General features: G+C 59.8%; 2 protein-coding genes across 2 annotated transcripts in view; both read left to right on the top strand.

Annotated features, from left to right (window-relative positions):
* Positions 1-593: 593 nt before the first annotated feature.
* LOC144946283 (uncharacterized) lies at positions 594-6,527 on the top strand. Its single transcript, XM_078875173.1, has 5 exons — positions 594-663; positions 2,304-2,687; positions 3,281-3,340; positions 3,498-3,687; positions 4,870-6,527. The coding sequence occupies exons 2-5, from the start codon at positions 2,614-2,616 to the stop codon at positions 4,978-4,980; spliced, it is 435 nt and encodes a 144-aa protein (XP_078731299.1). The 5' UTR covers positions 594-663; positions 2,304-2,613; the 3' UTR covers positions 4,981-6,527.
* Positions 6,528-7,241: 714 nt separating this feature from the next.
* The window catches only part of COG5 (component of oligomeric golgi complex 5), a 36,011-nt gene continuing 23,601 nt past the window's right edge, over positions 7,242-19,651 (top strand). Inside the window, exons 1-6 of the mRNA XM_078874954.1 lie at positions 7,242-7,327; positions 9,872-10,011; positions 10,769-10,826; positions 13,184-13,238; positions 14,837-14,906; positions 15,412-15,532. Of these exons, the coding sequence (XP_078731080.1) occupies positions 7,270-7,327; positions 9,872-10,011; positions 10,769-10,826; positions 13,184-13,238; positions 14,837-14,906; positions 15,412-15,532 (502 nt within the window). The 5' untranslated portion in view covers positions 7,242-7,269. The remainder of the gene's footprint in view (positions 7,328-9,871; positions 10,012-10,768; positions 10,827-13,183; positions 13,239-14,836; positions 14,907-15,411; positions 15,533-19,651) is intronic.

Raw genomic sequence — 19,651 nt, 5'->3', positions numbered from 1 at the left:
TCGTTTTCAACCCAGATTTAAAAAGTGCATAAATAGCTCCTGCGGCTTCTTCATTTCGGACGTTGTTCTACCACGTGTCAAGCATTCAGCCCTCCTCCATCAAGCCGTCCGCCCTGGTGACAGTACATCGCGTTCTTCTTGTTTTTGTGTTTTTTTCTTCTATGTCACGTGGGTTTTGTGGATTTCACGTTGGGATTATCTCCACCACAAAGGACAAAGATGCCCCAGGCAACCCTTCTCCTCCCTCATGGGGCAAGTGCTGTGAGGGGGGCAGCTGTTGACGCCGAAACGGTGCGGGGGTGGTGGCCGGCTCCACGCCCGGCCGTGTTTGTCTCCCCACTGCTGACATTTTGACACCACACCAGGTGTTCGTTTGAGGCTGACGCGACCTAGCGGAGGCCCCCAGGACCGGTGCAGATAATCACTGCCATTGATGTAGGCCGCGAGCGTGAGACGAACTTGGGTCGCCGGGTTCGCGGCGCAGCGCGCTAACCAAATGCACCCCCCCATCCCCCCACCACCCCCCCACCACCCCCCAACCCCCCACCATCCCCCCACCACCCCTCCACCACCCCCCACCACCCCCCCACTAGCCCGTCCCTCCAGGTGAGGTCATCAGGCGAAGAGACGCGGCGCCTCCCGTGGCTTGCAGGAGCCGTGCAGGTGAGCGTGGTGAGGAGGCGTGGTGAGGAGTGGTGGTGAGGAGGCGTGGTGAGGAGTGGTGAGGGGGCGTGGTGAAGAGGCGTGGTGAGAGTGGTGAGGGGGCGTGGTGAGGTGTGGGTGGTGAGGAGGCGTGGTGAGGAGTGGTGAGGGGGCGTGGTGAGGAGTGGGTGGTGAGGAGGCGTGGTGAGTGTGGTGGTGAGGAGGCGTGGTGAGGAGTGGTGAGGGGGCGTGGTGAGGAGGCGTGGTGAGGAGTGGTGAGGGGGGTGGTGAGGTGTGGTGGTGAGGAGGCGTGGTGAGGAGTGGTGAGGGGGCGTGGTGAGGAGGCGTGGTGAGGAGTGGTGAGGGGGCGTGGTGAGGTGTGGTGGTGAAGAGGCGTGGTGAGGAGTGGTGGTGAGGAGGCGTGGTGAGGAGTGGTGAGGGGGCGTGGTGAGGAGGCGTGGTGAGGAGTGGTTAGGGGGCGTGGTGAGGTGTGGTGGTGAGGAGGCGTGGTGAGGTGTGGTGGTGAGGAGGCGTGGTCAGGTGTGGTGGTGAGGAGGTGTGGTGAGGTGTGGTGGTGAGGAGGTGTGGTGAGGTGTGGTGGTGAGGAGGCGTGGTGAGGAGGCGTGGTGAGGTGTGGTGGTGAGCAGGCGTGGTGAGGTGTGGTGGTGAGGAGGTGTGGTGAGGTGTGGTGGTGAGGAGGCGTGGTGAGGTGTGGTGGTGAGGAGGCGTGGTGAGGTGTGGTGGTGAGGAGGCGTGGTGAGGAGGTGTGGCGCCACGCACAGTCACCACCATCATCGTCAGCAGGCGATGGCGTATCCCAGCGGTTCGAATCCGTTAGGCCGCTCCTAGTTAGCACTGCGATACAACCCCGTACAGGACTACTCCGCGCCGTCCTCCTCACTCGCTGCGTCAGTGGGAGTGAGTGGCAGGCCACCGCGTGGCGGTGGAGTCCTGCTCACGATGCTCCCAATTCAAAGGATGACGCCGCAAACCCCTTCAATCAGAATGACACACAGAGCAGCAGCGGTACTCACCGCCTTCTACCCGCCTGTGACACGCAGCGCCTCCTCAGGAAGAGGGCCATCCTCCAACAAAGCTGTCGACCCGCACGGGTCACTAGCCCGTATTCTTGTACAGAGAAATCTGAGTATTCAGGTCCGTACGGCGCACAGCCGTTTCAATACGGGCAATTTTATTGTCTATTTGTTTTTCTCTTGTGATGGAACTTTGTAGGATTGAGATTTATAAGGGCACGGGGTGACCAAGAAGGTCTGAATTGGTCTGCATTAAGATCGGACACTGATAATGGGTTGACAGGTGTGCTCCAACAGCGAGAGTGCCAATGTTACAATTGTTCGCATCATCAGCAGCGTCATCAGCAGCAGCAACCGCAGCTCCACTGTCATAAGCATCAACACAATCATCTCCATCGTTATCGCTCTCGTGGCCACCATTATCATCATCGCTACCATGATCATAGCTACCATCATCATCACCGCCATCAACATAATCATGACAACCATTCATCATGAGCATCGAATAAAGGCAAAGATCCCCCGTATAGCGTTAATAGACATGGGGCAAGTGTGTTAAGAAAGCAGCACCTATGATGGCCAGCACCACTCCCGGCCGCCTTTGTTCCCCCGCCCTCTCGTCCCCAGTCGTGCCCGCAGATGGAGTCCCCTCGTGGCCCCCTCGCCCTGCCAGCCCCCGGGCCCCCCCTGCTCATGTTGATGGGACCCGAGCCCCCCAAAGCCACCAAAAGGTCGCCCAAATCTTCCGAGCCCCCTAAGCCCCTCAGTCTCGCGATGCCTCCGGTGCCGACAGCGAGCCGCGGGGTTCCGCGTCCGCGAGCCCCCCGCGAAGTGCCCCCCGCCGTGGTCCCGGCCTTGCCCCCCACGGCCCCCCCCCCCCGGGCTGGGACCCCGCCTGAACCCCCTGCGGCCCCCGTGGGTGGCGCGGCGCACCGTGATGCTGGAGACGCGGGACGCGCACGCGCACAACGAGCAGCGCGCCACCTGCTGGAAGAGACGCGAGCACGACAGGTGAGGGGGGGGGCAGGTGAGGAGGGGGGGCAGAGGGGCGGCAGGTGAGGGGGGGGGGCAGGTGAGGGGGGGGCCAGGTGAGGGGGGGGCAGAGGGGCGGCAGGTGAGGGGGGGGCCAGGTGAGGGGGGGGGCCAGGTGAGGGGGGGGCAGAGGGGCGGCAGGTGAGGGGGGGGCAGAGGGGCCAGGTGAGGGGGGGGGGCCAGGTGAGGGGGGGGCCAGGTGAGGGGAGGGCAGAGGGGCGGCAGGTGAGGGGGGGGCAGAGGGGCGGCAGGTGAGGGGGGGGCCAGGTGAGGGGGGGGCAGAGGGGCGGCAGGTGAGGGGGGGGGCAGGTGAGGGGGGGGGCCAGGTGAGGGGGGGGCAGAGGGGCGGCAGGTGAGGGGGGTAAGTGTGGGGGGCGGGGAAGGGACCAGGTAACGTGGGCAGGTGAGGGGGGTTTGTGGGGGGCTGATGAAGAGGGCAAGTAAGGGGGGTAAGTGAGGGAGGGGTGGCAGGTGTAGGGGGGTTGGTGAGGCGGACAGGTGAGCTGGGCAGGTGAGCTGGGCAGGTGAGTGATCATGTGCTCACTCCCATTTGCCATTCACCCGTCCCCCAGGCAGCATCGCGGCTGGAGGAGACCGGTGTACGGGGAGCCGGGGGAGAAGGAGGAATACCGGTACCACGTGACCACCACCACCATCACCACGTGATCCTCACGAGATCACCATCACCACCACGTGACCCTCACCACCACAGTTTACTCTTTGGTGTCCCCGACGACATCTCAATGGTGTCTCTGTGGCATCCCCCCCACCCACGCTGAGGTCCTCCAGGAGGGAGATCCGCGAGTGGCTCAAGTCCCAGATGCGTGAGCGCGTGGCCCAGCGCGAGTCGGCGAGGGGCGAGGGGGCGGGCGAGCGGGCCCAGGCCGCCCTCGCCGAGAGCTGCGAGCGCCGAGCGGAGGAGCAGCGCGGCCGGGAGAGGCACGAGGCCTCCCGGGCCGTGAGGGACCACAACAAGAGGGTGGGGGCCGCCAGCGAGAGGGACGCGCGGACACGCACACGCACAGGGTGACACACAGACGGGCAGGGTGACACACAGATGGGCAGGGTGACACACAGACAGGGTGACACACAGACGGGCAGGAAGACACACAGACAGACAGGGAGACACACAGACGGGCAGGGAGACACACAGACGGGCAGGGTGACACACAGACAAGGTGACACACAGACATACAGGGTGACACACAGACGGGCAGGGAGACAGACGGGCAGGGTGACACACAGACAGAGTGACACGCACACGCACAGGGTGACACAGACGGGCAGGGTGACACAGATGGGCAGGGTGACACACGGACAGGGTGACACACAGACGGGCAGGGAGACACACAGACAGATAGGGTGACACATAGACGGGCAGGGAGACACACAGACGGGCAGGGTGACACACAGACAGGGTGACACACAGACAGACAGGGTGACACACAGACGGGCAGGGTGACACACAGACGGGCAGGGTGACACACAGACAGGGTGACACGCACACGCACAGGGTGACACACAGACGGGCAGGATGACACAGATGGGCAGGGTGACACACGGACAGGGTGACACACAGACGGGCAGGGAGACATACAGACAGATAGGGTGACACATAGACGGGCAGGGAGACACACAGACGGGCAGGGTGACACACAGACAGGGTGACACACAGACAGACAGGGTGACACACAGACGGGCAGGGAGACACAGACGGGCAGGGTGACACACAGACAGGGTGACACACAGACGGGCAGGGAGACACACAGACAGACAGGGAGACACACAGACAGACAGGGTGACACACAGACGGGCAGGGAGACACACAGACGGGCAGGGTGACACACAGACAGGGTGACACACAGACAGGGAGACACACAGACAGACAGGGTGACACACAGACGGGCAGGGTGACACACAGACGGGCAGGGTGACACGCACACGCACAGGGAGACACACAGACAGACAGGGAGACACACAGACAGACAGGGTGACACACAGACGGGCAGGGAGACACACAGACGGGCAGGGAGACACACAGACGGGCAGGGTGACACACACACAGACAGGGTGACACACACAGACAGGGTGACACACAGGCAGGCAGGTAATGTGTGTAATGTGTGGGGTGACCTGGGCGGGGGGGGGGGGTTCTGTGCAGGTGATGGAGCTGCGCTGGGAGGTGGAGCGGAGCGAGCGAGCGCGCGAGTGGAGCCTGGAGCGGGAGCTTCTCCAGATGCAGCCTCTCAACTGGAGCGGAACCCTCACCTAGCGGAGTCACAGCGTGAACCCTCGCCTAGCGGGGTCACGGCGTGAACCCTCGCCTAGAGGGGTCACGGCGTGAACCCTCGCCTAGCGGGGTCACGGCGTGAACCCTCGCCTAGCGGGGTCACGGCGTGAACCCTCGCCTAGCGGGGTCACGGCGTGAACCCTGACCTAGCGGGGTCACGGCGTGAACCCTCGCCTAGCGGGGTCACGGCGTGAACCCTCGCCTAGCGGGGTCACGGCGTGAACCCTCACCTAGCGGGGTCACGGCGTGAACCCTCGCCTAGCGGGGTCACGGCGTGAACCCTGACCTAGCGGGGTCACGGCGTGAACCCTCGCCTAGCGGGGTCACGGCGTGAACCCTCGCCTAGCGGGGTCACGGCGTGAACCCTCGCCTAGCGGGGTCACGGCGTGAACCCTCGCCTAGCGGGGTCACGGCGTGAACCCTGACCTAGCGGGGTCACGGCGTGAACCCTCGCCTAGCGGGGTCACGGCGTGAACCCTCGCCTAGCGGGGTCACGGCGTGAACCCTCGCCTAGCGGGGTCACGGCGTGAACCCTCGCCTAGCGGGGTCACGGCGTGAACCCTCTCCTAGCGGGGTCACGGCGTGAACCCTCTCCTAGCGGGGTCACAGCGGTCATTACTTAGATGGGTCCGTCAATTATAGGGGACCTACAGTTATCAGTAATGACAATGAATAATGACAATCATTTAGTAGATTTCATGTTGGTGCCATTCTCACGGAGGAGGGCGCTGCTGCGTGTAACACCGAGTGGTGATAGAATAAAGAGTTATTTGTGGCCAATTTTCTAATCTGTCAAATTGGGCGCACAGTGCGGCCGGTTCCTCGCTTTGAGAACACCTCGGGGCATTTGCTACGTCCACTGCGGTGAAGTGGACGGCTCGGATTCATCATGATCCGGCAGTAATAACCAGGGCGGCCTGCCCGGACCAACCAGCGCCGGGCGAGGCTGTGGGGCGACCAACCGCTGAGGGCTTCATCCAGCAGTGGGTTGGTCGTGGCTGCTGCTGCTGCTGCTGATGATGGCAATGATCATGATGCTTGTGGAAACATTGCAGTAATAATAGTAGTACGGTGGTGATGATGAAACTACAAATATATCGATACATCAATAAGAACGATGATTTTACAAAATAAATCACAACTTACTTGCTGCTGCTACTGCAGCAGCTGATGAGTTGGCAGCTGTGCACAAACACAAACAACAGCGAACACATTCGTGAATATGACTCACTGCACGTGGCCTCAAAATAAAATATAAATAGAGCAGGCGACTTTTCAGGCTCCTCTTCATGGCACTGAAACGCCACCTATTGTATCGATCCAGTATGTGTGTGTGTGTGCGTTTTACGGCCACGGTATTATCGACGTGTAGAGGAGCCGTGTGTGCTACTCGATGCAACTTCTCATCAAGATCGCGCAATGCGCGTGGTGATTCTGGGCACGGGAGACTTTGACATCGCTCGTGAATGTGCTGCCCTTGTAGAGTGAGTGGAGTGACGAGACGTTTCAATAAACCATCGATTCAAGAACGCAGTCGTCCAACGCAATGCGGGTTGTGTTGAACTTCTTTCGCACCGTACGCAGCCAACCGCGCTAATCGGAGGTTCTAAATAAATGCGGTTTCGATTTACAGTCGTAAAAGTGCATAGCGGCTTCCGAATATCGATATCAGCGAGGCTCGGAGATGATGATGATGTCTGCACTGACAGTGCTCATCATCATCATCTTGATTGCAGCACTGCAGGTGTCACGTGGTGATGTTGGCACAGCCCGGGGGGGGGGGGGGTGCACAGGTGGTGGCATCGGCCACTCATCTCAGTCAGGCGACCCGTGGCACCTGCTGGGTCCGCCACGTGACCTCCTGCCCAGCGGGCGTTCGACACGTCACGTGGCCTCAAGGTGCACGTAGCCTGGCCCAGGCGCCGTCGTGACGTCACCGCCACTTTGTGGCGAGTGGTGGTGTCGTGGTCAGCGGACTGCACTGCGAACCCGATGAACCCGGGTCGCGTGTGGACTTCGCCGCTGGGGAGACAAAGGCGGCCGGGCGTGGGGCCGGCCGGCCGCCCACCCCCTCGAGTGCCGTGCGGCCTTCACGGGCGCTGCTGCTCCTGCTCCTCGCTAACGGCACTTGCCCCCGACTGTTAAAGGCTACGCGGGGGACCTTTGTCTTTTGTTGACGATGTGGGTGATGATGACGTCATGCCGCGAGTGTTGACACTCGTGACGTCACGACCGGGGGGGGTCACGTGGGTGCCACGCGGAACAGGGGAGATGGCGGCGATGACGGCAGCCCCGGCCCAGAGCGGTGGAGTGCGGCTCCTGAGCGATGGTGATGCGCGCTGCCCTCACCGCTGCCCTCACCACGCTGCTGCTGCCCTCACAACGCTGCTGCTGCCCTCACCACGCTGCTGCTGCCCTCACCACGCTGCTGCTGCCCTCACCACGCTGCTGCTGCCCTCACCACGCTGCTGCTGCCCTCACCACGCTGCTGCTGCTGCCCTCACCACGCTGCTGCTGCCCTCACCACGCTGCTGCTGCTGCCCTCACCACGCTGCTGCTGCTGCCCTCACCACGCTGCTGCTGCTGCCCTCACCACGCTGCTGCTGCTGCTGCCCTCACCACGCTGCTGCTGCTGCCCTCACCACGCTGCTGCTGCTGCCCTCACCACGCTGCTGCTGCTGCCCTCACCACTCTGCTGCTGCTGCCCTCACCACGCTGCTGCTGCTGCCCTCACCACGCTGCTGCTGCTGCTGCCCTCACCACGCTGCTGCTCTGCCCTCACCACGCTGCTGCTGCTGCCCTCACCACGCTGCTGCTGCTGCCCTCACCACGCTGCTGCTGCTGCTGCTGCTGCCCTCACCACGCTGCTGCTCTGCCCTCACCACGCTGCTGCTGCTGCCCTCTCGCCGCGTTGGCCTCACTACTGCTCCCACTGCTGCTCTCACCTGCCCTCAAGGTTCTGCCCTCACAGCTGATGTCACTACTGCTCTCACTGTTATGACCTCCCGGCTGCCCTCACAGCTGATGTCACTACTGTCCTCACTGTTCTGACCTCCCGGCTGCCCTCACGGCGCTGCCCCCATTGATGCTGCCCCCCATTAATGCTGCCCTTACTGCCCTCCCCACGATGCCAGTAAGTTGACCACCCTCGCCACACGGGTTATGACGTCATGTCATCAATGACTTCCGATCGAGTCACCCCGCTCACTCTCACGGATTCTCTCTCCCTGATGAGGTCGCCACCATCGTCACCTCGTCGCCGTCCTGTGCTGCGTTCCCTTTGCCCCTCTCATCTCGTCGTGAACACGGCGCAACCCGCGGTCTCCTTGCTCCATCAACAACCATCGTCTCTGGCGCAGAACCACCCGTGACGTCTACGCAAGACAACACAAAGCAAACAATTCCCTGCCCTTCGCATATCTGTTCCTCCACATCAAATATAAACCTGATCTTTTAACACCATCCCATCAACCGCACAACCTTCGTTGGTGCTTAATAATTACAGCAGCAAGAGTCGGGCAAAGCGAAGCCTGCTGATGAGGCACTGAATGTCGAGACCGGTCCCACAGTTTGAGTTGAAGCAATGGTGCTTAAATGTGTTCCACGTGGAGGTACGGACGTGTGGTGCTTATGGACGTGTGCTGCCTATGCGAATATCAGCTTGTAACCCCCCGGCACTGTGGGGCCAGCAGCGAGGGTTGGTGAATCACACACAGACGCGGTGTGGAACTCCCTCCCGTCGGCGTCGAGGGGGGAGCCGTACCCCCGGCGCGCCAGGAGAGGGCGGCACAGCGACGCGGGGACGAATCTCCACCCCACATTGCAGATGAATGGTTACCACCCCCCCACCCCCTTCCGCGCCGGGGTTTACCCCGAGTGCTCCTGTTTCCATCTTCACGTGAAAGCCAAATGCAGCAGCATGAGCAGCAGGACCCTCCTGAAGCAGCAGCAGGAGCAGCAGCAGCAGGACCCTCCTGAAGCAGCAGCAGGAGCAGCAGGACCCTCCTGAAGCAGCAGCAGCAGCAGGAGCAGCAGCAGCAGGACCCTCCTGAAGAAGCAGCAGGAGCAGCAGCAGGAGCAGCAGCAGAACCCTCCTGAAGCAGCAGCAGCAGCAAGACCCTCCTGAAGAAGCAGCAGCAGCAGGAGCAGCAGCAGCAGGACCCTCCGGAAGAAGCAGCAGGAGCAGCAGCAGCAGGACCCTCCTGAAGCAGCAGCAGGAGCAGCAGGACCCTCCTGAAGCAGCATGACTCGAGAGAGTGGCTCCCCTGGATAGATTAGAAATAGAGCTTCATAGCTCATCGGATTCCTCCACTTCTAACTCATGATTCTGCGATGTGGAAGGGAATTGTCCGCTTTGTTTTGTTGCCCAATGCGTTGCGTCTCACGGATGACCCCGCTCGTGGGCGGTGGTCGTTACGGTGGTGGTGGTGATGGTGACAACGGTGGTAGTGACAATGGTGGTAGTGACTAGGGTGGTGGAGTGACGGTGGTGGTGGTGACGATGGTGGTGGTGGCGGTGGTGGCGGTGATGGTGGTGGTGTTGGTGAAGATGGTGACAGTGACGGTGGTGGTGGCGGTGTTGGTGACGGTGGTGGTGGCGGTGTTGGTGACGGTGGTGGTGGTGGTGGTGGCGGTGGTGGTGGCGGTGGTGGTGACGATGGTGACGGTGGTGGTGTTGGTGACGATGGTGGTGGTGGTGGTGATGGTGATGGTGACAACGGTGGTGTTGACAATGGTGGTAGTGACTAGGGTGGTGGTGGTGACGATTGTGACAGTGGTGGCGGTGGTGACGATGGTGTTGGTGACGGTGGTGGTGGTGACGGTGGTGGTGTTGGTGACGGCGGTGGTGGTGATGGTGGTGATCTCTGCGCAGACTCGTACCGCGACTTTGCCCACGAGGAGTTTGACGTGCGGGGCTACACGACCCGCGCGCTTCAGGGGGCCGACACGGCCTCGCAGCTCGCACGGCTCGCCCAGGGGGTGGCGCTGCTCGACGCCGAGTTGCGAGCACAGGTGAGGTGTGAGGGGGGGGGATAGGTGAGGGGGGGGTAGGTGAGGGGGGGATAGGTGTGAGGGGGGATAGGTGAGGGGTGGGGGGTAGGTGTGAGGGGGGATAGGTGAGGGGGGGGATAGGTGAGGGGGGAGAGGTGAGGGGGGGATAGGTGTGAGGGGGGATAGGTGAGAGGGGAGAGGTGAGTGGGGAAGAGGTGAGGGGGGAATAGGTGAGGGGGGGATAGGTGTGAGGGGGGGAGAGGTGAGGGGGGGAGAGGTGAGGGGGGGAGAGGTGTGAGGGGGATAGGTGAGGGGGGGGGGGTAGGTGTGAGGGGGGATAGGTGAGGGGGGGGATAGGTGAGGGGGGGGGTAGGTGTGAGGGGGGATAGGTGAGGGGGGGGATAGGCGAGGGGGGGGATAGGCGAGGGGGGGGACACGGCCTCGCAGCTCGCCCAGTGGGGTGGCGCTGCTGGGCGCCGAGTCGCGAGCACAGAGGCGAATCTTGAAACCTCCCAAGGAGGGGAGGGGATGGGGGGGCGAGGAGATGGGCGGGGGGGGGCCACATGGGACCCCCACCCCTGGATTAACCACTGCCTTGACCCGACCCGACCCGACCTTGCGTAACCCCGAGCAGACATTGCGTAACCCCGAGCTGACCTTACGTGACCCCGACACTTAGGTGACCCCGAGCTGACCTTGTGTAACCCCGAGCTGACCTTACGTGACCCCGACACTTGCGTGACCCCGAGCTGACCTTAACTCTCTGGCTGTGTTGCAGGTGTCCGATCGGCATGAGGACCTCTTGGCCCAAGCCACTGGAATTGAGTCCCTGGAGGGTGAGCTCACGCTCCACACGACTCGCGGGGATTGGCCCAATGGGGTTGTACATACAGTATATACAGTACAGGTATACTTACAAAGACAAAGATCTGCCGTGTAGCCTTAACAGACTGTCGGGGCAAGTGCTGTTAGCGAGTAGCACCTATGAAGGCCGGCACGGCACGCGGGTGGGTGGGTGGCCAGCACCACGCCGCATCAGGTACACACATATATGCAACCACCTCTCGAACACTGCACAGCAGCCGTGGACTTATTAGGTATGGGAGTCAATGGGACTCTATTTTCATTTATGGGTCTCTATGTGAGTCAATGGGACTCTATTTTCATTTATGGGTCTCTATGTGAGTCAATGGGACTCTATTTTCATTTATGGGTCTCTATGTGAGTCAATGGGACTCTATATGAGTCTTTATGTGAGGTGAGGGGTGGGGGGAGGTGAGGGGTGAGGGGAGGTGCGGGGCGTGGGGAGGTGAGGGGCGTGGGGAGGTGAGGGGCGTGGGGAGGTGAGGGGGTGGGGGGAGGTGAGGGGTGGGTGGAGGTCGGTGGCGGGGGGAGGTGAGGGGCGTGGGGAGGTGAGGGGCGTGGGGAGGTGCGAGGCGTAGGGAGGTCAGTGGCGGGGGGAGGTGAGGGGCGGGGGGAGGTGAGGGGCGTGGGGAGGTGAGGGGCGGGGGGAGGTGAGGGGGCGTGGGGAGGTGAGGGGCGGGGGGAGGTGAGGGGCGTGGGGAGGTGAGGGGCGTGGGGAGGTGAGGGGCGTGGGGAGGTGAGGGGCGTGGGGAGGTGAGGGGTGGGGGGAGGTGAGGGGTGGGTGGAGGTCGGTGGCGGGGGGGAGGTGAGGGGCGTGGGGAGGTGAGGGGCGTGGGGAGGTGCGAGGCGTAGGGAGGTCAGTGGCGGGGGGAGGTGAGGGGCGGGGGGAGGTGAAGGGGCGTGGGGAGGTGAGAGGCGGGGGGGAGGTGAGGGGCGTGGGGAGGTGAGGGGCGGGGGGAGGTGAGGGGCGGGGGGAGGTGAGGGGCGTGGGGAGGTGAGGGGCGGGGGGAGGTGAGGGGCGTGGGGAGGTGAGGGGCGGGGGGAGGTGAGGGGCGGGGGGAGGTGAGGGGCGGGGGGAGGTGAGGGGCGTGGGGAGGTGAGGGGCGGGGGGAGGTGAGGGGCGGGGGGAGGTGAGGGGCGGGGGGAGGTGAGGGGCGAGGGGAGGTGAGGGGCGTGGGGAGGTGAGGGGCGGGGGGAGGTGAGGGGCGGGGGGGAGGTGAGGGGCGGGGGGAGGTGAGGGGCGGGGGGAGGTGAGGGGCGGGGGGAGGTGAGGGGCGTGGGGAGGTGAGGGGCGGGGGGAGGTGAGGGGCGGGGGGAGGTGAGGGGCGGGGGAGGTGAGGGGCGTGGGGAGGTGAGGGGCGTGGGGAGGTGAGGGGCGGGGGGAGGTGAGGGGCGGGGGGAGGTGAGGGGCGTGGGGAGGTGAGGGGCGTGGGGAGGTGAGGGGCGGGGGGAGGTGAGGGGCGGGGGGAGGTGAGGGGCGGGGGGAGGTGAGGGGCGTGGGGAGGTGAGGGGCGGGGGGAGGTGAGGGGCGTGGGGAGGTGAGGGGCGGGGGGAGGTGAGGGGCGGGGGGAGGTGAGGGGCGTGGGGAGGTGAGGGGCGGGGGGAGGTGAGGGGCGGGGGGAGGTGAGGGGCGTGGGGAGGTGAGGGGCGTGGGGAGGTGAGGGGCTTGGGGAGGTGAGGGGCGGGGGGAGGTGAGGGGCGGGGGGAGGTGAGGGGCGGGGGGAGGTGAGGGGCGTGGGGAGGTGAGGGGCGAGGGGAGGTGAGGGGCGAGGGGAGGTGAGGGGCGTGGGGAGGTGAGGGGCGTGGGGAGGTGAGGGGCGAGGGGAGGTGAGGGGCTTGGGGAGGTGAGGGGTGAGGGGAGGTGAGGGGAGTGGGGAGGTGAGGGGTGAGGGGAGGTGAGGGGCGTGGGGAGATGAGGGGTGGGGGGGAGGTGAGGAGAGGTGAGGGGAGTGGGGAGGTGAGGGGCGTGGGGAGGTGAGGGGTGGGGGGAGGTGAGGGGCGGGGGGAGGTGAGGGGCGTGGGGAGGTGAGGGGTGGGGGGAGATGTGGGGAGGTGAGGGGAGTGAGGAGGTGAGGGGAGGTGAGGGGCATGAGGAGGTGAGGGGAGTGGGGAGGTGAGGGGAGTGAGGAGGTGAGGGGTGAGGGGAGGTGAGGGGTGAGGGGAGGTGAGGGGTGAGGGGAGGTGAGGGGCGTGGGGAGGTGAGGGGAGTGGGAAGGTGAGGGGAGTGAGGAGGTGAGGGGTGAGGGGAGGTGAGGGGCATGGGGAGGTGAGGGGTGAGTGGAGGTGTGTCTGTTGTTGCTTCATCCAAAGCTGTGTGCGATCGTTACAGGAGTGTTGCAGATGATGCAGGCCCGGATATCTGCTCTGCAGTCTGCAGTGGACAGGTGCTCGCAAATCATGGGGTACAACCCCACTCATCGTCAACGTCATCGTCAGCATCATCATCGTCGTCATTACGATCGTCATCACGAACATAATATTTGTTGCATTCATCATAATTGTGGTTGGCTATGTACGGTGCGAAAGAAGTTCAACATAAGTTCATAATTATAATTTTAATCACAACCATCATCACATCATAACACGCGCCATAATCACAACATCATCACATCATCATAACACACACCATAATCACAACCATCACATCATCATAACACACTATAATCACAACCATCACATCATCATAACACACACCATAATCACAACCATCACATCATCATAACACACACCATAATCACAACATCATCACATCATCATAACACACACCATAATCACAACCATCACATCATCATAACACACACCATAATCACAACCATCACATCATCATAACACACACCATAATCACAACCATCACATCATCATAACACACACCATAATCACAACCATCATCACATCATCATAACACACACCATCATCACAACCACCATCACATCATCATAACACACGCCATCATCACAACTACCATCACATCATCATAACACACACCATCATCACAACCATCACATCATCATAACACACACCGTAATCACAACCATCACATCATCATAACACACACCATAATCACAACCATCATCACATCATCATAACACACACCATCATCACAACCACCATCACATCATCATAACACACACCATAATCACAACCACCATCACATCATCATAACACACACCATCATCACAACCACCATCACATCATCATAACACACCGTAATCACAACCATCACATCATCATAACACACACCATAATCACAACCATCATCACATCATCATAACACACGCCATCGTCACAACCACCATCACATCATCATAACACACGCCATAATCACAACCACCATCACATCATCATAACACACACCATCATCACAACCACCATCACATCATCATAACACACACCATCATCACAACCATTATGGTTGTCTCCATCTCAAGCATTGACCTCCGTCACCAATGCTGTTATCACCGGACTTGATCTTCCAGACTGGCTGTTTTGTCTCGCCTACTCACCCACTGATTCGTTCACCCACCCACTCGTCCACTGATCCATTCACTCACCCAACACACTCACCCACTCACTTAATCAATCACTCACTCACCCACTCAGTCACCCACTGTCGCTGTATCTCTGTCTAGGTGTGTCTGTGTACAGCTCTATCTGAACGTATTTGTTAGGGGAGCGGTGACACAGTGGTGAGTACACTGCGTTACGAACCCGGCTGCTCAGAGTTTGATTCCTGCTCACGGGCAAAATCGGTGAAGAATACTGTATCTGAAACGGTCTTGGGCCTCCTCGAGGTCAACTCAGCCTTTACTGAATACCCGTTGCGGTGTGTAAACATCAGCATTGGGGAGGAAAAGGTGACCGGCATAGTGCTGGCCACACCACCACCGTGTGTGCCGCGCAGGCCTTCATAGGTGCTCGCTAGCAGCACTTGTCCCAACAGGCTGTTAAGGTTATATGGGGGATGTTTGTCTTTGTGGTTCAGGATACGTGTGAAGATTGTTGAACCATACAACAAGATCGTGGCACGTACCGCACAGCTGGCCCGGCTGCAGGTGAGGACCCTCACCACACTGCTCGCCACTCTCACGCGCACCACTCATGCTCGCCACCACTGAAGCTACCACTTATCCGACGACTCAGCACGATGTTCACCCTGGCACTCAAAGTACGACTCGCCACTCACACTGCCAATTGTCCTACCACTCGCCCCAGTACTCACATTTGTGCACGTGTGTGTTCGCGTGTACGCGTGTGTGCGTATGTGTGGGGAGCGGTGGTGCAGTGGTTATGGCGTTGCACTACCAACCCGGCAACCTGAGTTCAATTCCCGCTCACGGTCAACAACAGTGGCAGATATCTGAACTGGTTATTTTCCTTCCCGGGGGTCAACTCAGCCTTAAATAAGTGCTAGGGAGACAAAGATGGCCGGGCACGGTTGCATGCCACACCGCCCGCTTGTGCGCCGTGCCGGCCTTCGCAGGCGCCGCTCGCTAACGGTACTTGCCCCGACAGCCTGTGCGCGCTACACAGGGAACCTTTGTCTGTGCGTGCCCGCAGGCCGCGTGTGACCTGCTGCGCCGGATCATCCGCATCCTCTACTTGAGCAAGCGGTTGCAGGCACAGCTGCAGGGCGGCTCCCGCGAGATCAGCAAGGCAGCACAGTCCCTCAACGAGCTCGGTGAGTGGGACCCGTATACTCGCACAGAGACCCATAGACTCACATAGAGACTCGTGTACTCACACAGAGACCCATAGACTCACATAGAGACCCATAGACTCACACAGAGACCCGTGTACTCACAGAAAGACCCAGAGACTCACACAGAGACCCATAGACTCACATAGAGACTCGTGTACTCACACAGAGACCCATAGACTCACATAGAGACTCGTGTACTCACACAGAGACCCATAGACTCACATAGAGACCCATAGACTCACACAGAGACCCGTGTACTCACAGAAAGACCCAGAGACTCACACAGAGACCCATAGACTCACATAGAGACTCGTGTACTCACACAGAGACCCATAGACTCACATAGAGACCCGTGTACTCACACAGAGACCCATAGACTCACATAGAGACCCGTGTACTCACACAGAGACCCATAGACTCACATAGAGACCTGTGTACTCACACAGAGACCCATAGACTCACATAGAGACCTGTGTACTCACACAGAGACCCATAGATTCACATAGAGATCCGTGTACTCACACAGAGACCCATAGACTCACATTGAGACCTGTGTACTCACACAGAGACCCATAGACTCACATAGAGACCTGTGTACTCACACAGAGACCCATAGATTCACATAGAGATCCGTGTACTCACACAGAGACCCATAGACTCACATAGAGACCTGTGTACTCACACAGAGACCCATAGACTCACATAGAGACCTGTGTACTCACACAGAGACCCATAGATTCACATAGAGATCCGTGTACTCACACAGAGACCCATAGACTCACATTGAGACCTGTGTACTCACACAGAGACCCATAGACTCACGTAGAGACCCATAGACTCACATAGAGACCAGTGTACTCACAGAAAGACCCAGAGACTCACATGGAGACTCAACAAATCGCCTACACTACCGCTGACTACACCACTCACTACACCACTCACACTACTATTCACCTTACTGCTCTAACTACCACGCACCACTCATACTCACACTACCACTCACCACACACTTACATTTTTGCATATTTGTACACATGTGTATACGTACACATTTGTGAAGTGGTGTAGTGGTTAGCGCGCTGTGTTACTCAGACAAGCTACCTGAGTTCAGTTCCCGTTGACTACACCAGTGACGATTATCTGAACCAGGTCCTGGGCCTCCCCTAGGTCGACTCAGCCTCAAATGAGTTCCTTGTGCGGTGTGTAATCATCGCCGCTGTGGAGACGGATGATTGTGCCACCCACCTCCTCGTGTGCCGTACCGGCCTTCATCGGTGCTCGCCAACAGCACTGTCTCCATCCTTCTGTTGAGGCTATACAGGGATCTTTGCATGCACATGCATGGGTGTGCGTGTGCTGCACTTGCCCCAATCATCTGTCAAAAACCTCCACAGGGGATCTTCTTTCGTGAGTGCCGGAACGCAGGTGTGTATGTGTGTGCTACGTATGTACGCATGTACTGGTGTACGTGTGTATGTACGGTTGTGCACGTACGGGAGGGAGTCGTGGCGCAGTGATTAGCGCTTCATGCTACCAACTAGCGCGACCCGAGTTCGGTTCCCGCTCGCCGCCAACATCATTGACTCATGTCTGCACCAGTCCTGGGCCTTTCCTATTTCGACTAAGCCTGAGGTGAGTACCTGGTGCAGTGTGTAATATTTCAGCACTGGGGAGACAAAGACGGCCGGGTGTGGTATTTGCCACCCACCCCCTCGTGTCTCATGTTGGCCTTAATAGGTGCTCGCTAACAGCACTTGCCCCAACAGACCGTTAAGGCTACACGGGGGATCTTTGTGTGTGTGTGGGGTGGGGTAGATTAGGGTTTGTCTTGGTAACGCGCTGAGCTGCTGTTGCTGGGGCTGACATTCCCCCATGGTACCAGCTGGAAAAAAGCATCGCCATGGCAACCGGCCGATTTTTAACGAGCCGAGGGCCTACCCCCCTCTCCCTGGGGGGAAGATGAATTGGACTCATCGCTGCGCCAACCCCCCAACTCTCTCTCCTCTCTCGTCGCTATCCCCCGCACCCCTACACCCCCACCCCCCTTGGAACGTCCGACATCGCCGGTTCTTCCTGTGCCCGGTCGCGCTCACCTTGAGCCGTCGTCCTCTAGCGGCTGTTGTTCACCCAACCCACCCTTCCCTGGTCAGGGACCTCTGACCCTAGGTGACCGTCATGGACATTAAAGATCCCGTGACGTCGTTCGCAAGAGTAGGCCCAACGTGTGCCACCTGCGTCACGGTCCAAATTATTCAACTTACAAAAAAATTTTGCTGCAAATATCTCAAACACACCAGCGGTCATCGGACCCTACTACTGACAGACTCGTGCACGCGCGTAGGCCAGATGCCCAGTCACCTTGTGCTGCACAGGGGCAGCTGCCGTTGGAGGGGGGTGCCCCTTTCGAGCGCGTCGAGGTGAGACGCGAGCCGTGTGGAGCGCGCCAGACACGCGACCTCCCGTCTGCCGCGCGACCCTCGGTGCCGCGCGGCGTTTCATCTCTGACCCTTGAAAGACACGTGGCCCCTGCAACGACGCCTGACCTTTAATCTCTCTTGACCCTTTGACACGTGACCCTTAAGACACATGACACCCTAATCTCGACCCTTTTACCCTGAAAGACACACAACCCGTCGCACTTGAACATCTCTTGAGCCTTAAGTGGCGCGTGACCCCCCGCTACCCCCAAGTGCCCCCCCTGACCGCGGCGTAGCGCTGCGTCCACTGCGGTGGACGGCTCGGGCTCACACGGCCACTGTGGGACGGTCGTCATATTTGCGGGGCTTCTGTTGCCTCGCATTAAACCAAAATTGCCTTGGGGAGGTGGGGGGCGGTACTTTTCTTTTTAACAATTCATGCATGACGGAGGTTAACCTCCGCCATCTAAATTCATTTTATTTTCTTCCTTTGAAAATCATAATTACATCCCGAACGCGCTGCCGTTCCCGCTGCCGCCGCACTACTACACAGCCAAATGCAGCTGCTAATCTCCTAAGTGACCAATGTTATGGTTCATAACTTTCTACCAATTGCCTGAGAACGCCGGCTCTCACTGGCAGCGAAACGTCGGTGCCCAGTAGTTAAATGTCGCGAGTGCATTGCTCCCCAACAACATCGATGGTGATGATGGTGGTGAAGCGGTAGTCAATCGATCAATTGACGGCGTTCGTCTATTCTCATCTTGACCTTGACGGCAGCGACAGGATCTTCAGGAGCTAAGTGCCGATGTGGAGTTCTGCTGTTGGCCACAGCGAGAGGCCTTCGGCAGAGAGAGAGAGAGTTCGTGTCGTGTCGCTGTTCCTCCTCCATTGAAGAAGCGCAGACCACAGTTGCTTACCGCACAGTCCAAAGTTCGGGTTGTACGGCCACAATCGCACTCCCTCGGCTCTTGTTTTAATTGTCCCTTCATGAAGGAGATGCGAGCGGCCGCCTGTGGTTCTGATGCGGTTGATGGTCGCACCAGCAGCAGCGGTGTGCTCAAGGAGGAGGAATGTGAAAGCGAGGAGGTGTGCGGTGTTTGGCTCTGGAACGATGTGTTGATCCTGGACGTCCACGTTGTCCCACGCTCGTCGCCAGCAGCGTCCTTCCCCACCTGGGCGAGGTTCCAAGATGGTGGCAGCAGCAGCAGCGGCAGCGGCGGAGCTGGAGCCGTTGACGGCGTGAGCAAGGGCCATTCTTGAGGTCTTGGTTGATGGTGGTTATAGGGGGTTGTCGGTGGTTGATGGTGGTTGTAGGTTGTGGTCGGTGGTTGATGGTTGTTGTAAGTGGTTGATGATGATAATTGGTTTTTTACCCTTCTATCTGGCAACAAAACTTACACCTTTTTTTACAAGGAGTCATGTTTGCATATACCACAATACCTGCAGTCATAATGCAAACAAAAAACACAACTCTGATAATGTATGCACTGTCCTTGAAGTTGATTGGTCCACACCCGAGACAGCTTTCCTTAGAGCCTAGTCTCACATGGGTTGGACCAGATGACGCCAAAAGGCTTGATGATGGTTGTAGGTGGTGGTAGGTGGTTGATGGTTGTTGTAAGTGGTTGATGGTGGTTGTAGGTGGTTGATGGTTGTTGTAAGTGGTTGATGGTGGTGG

This window comes from Lampetra fluviatilis, chromosome 40, assembly GCF_964198595.1.
Source record: "Lampetra fluviatilis chromosome 40, kcLamFluv1.1, whole genome shotgun sequence".
In the NCBI taxonomy this organism is placed as follows: domain Eukaryota; kingdom Metazoa; phylum Chordata; class Hyperoartia; order Petromyzontiformes; family Petromyzontidae; genus Lampetra; species Lampetra fluviatilis.
Note: the sequence above shows the minus strand (reverse complement) of the source record. Positions and strands in the feature narration are given on the sequence as shown.

Coding starts and splice junctions, on each gene's coding strand:
- LOC144946283 (XM_078875173.1), top strand. CDS start 2,614: ATGCTGGAGACGCGGGACGCGCACGCGCACAACGAGCAGCGCGCCACC. Junction 2,688..3,280: donor AAGAGACGCGAGCACGACAG/GTGAGGGGGGGG, acceptor CCCGTCCCCCAG/GCAGCATCGCGGCTGGAGGA. Junction 3,688..4,869: donor TGAGGGACCACAACAAGAGG/GTGGGGGCCGCC, acceptor GGTTCTGTGCAG/GTGATGGAGCTGCGCTGGGA.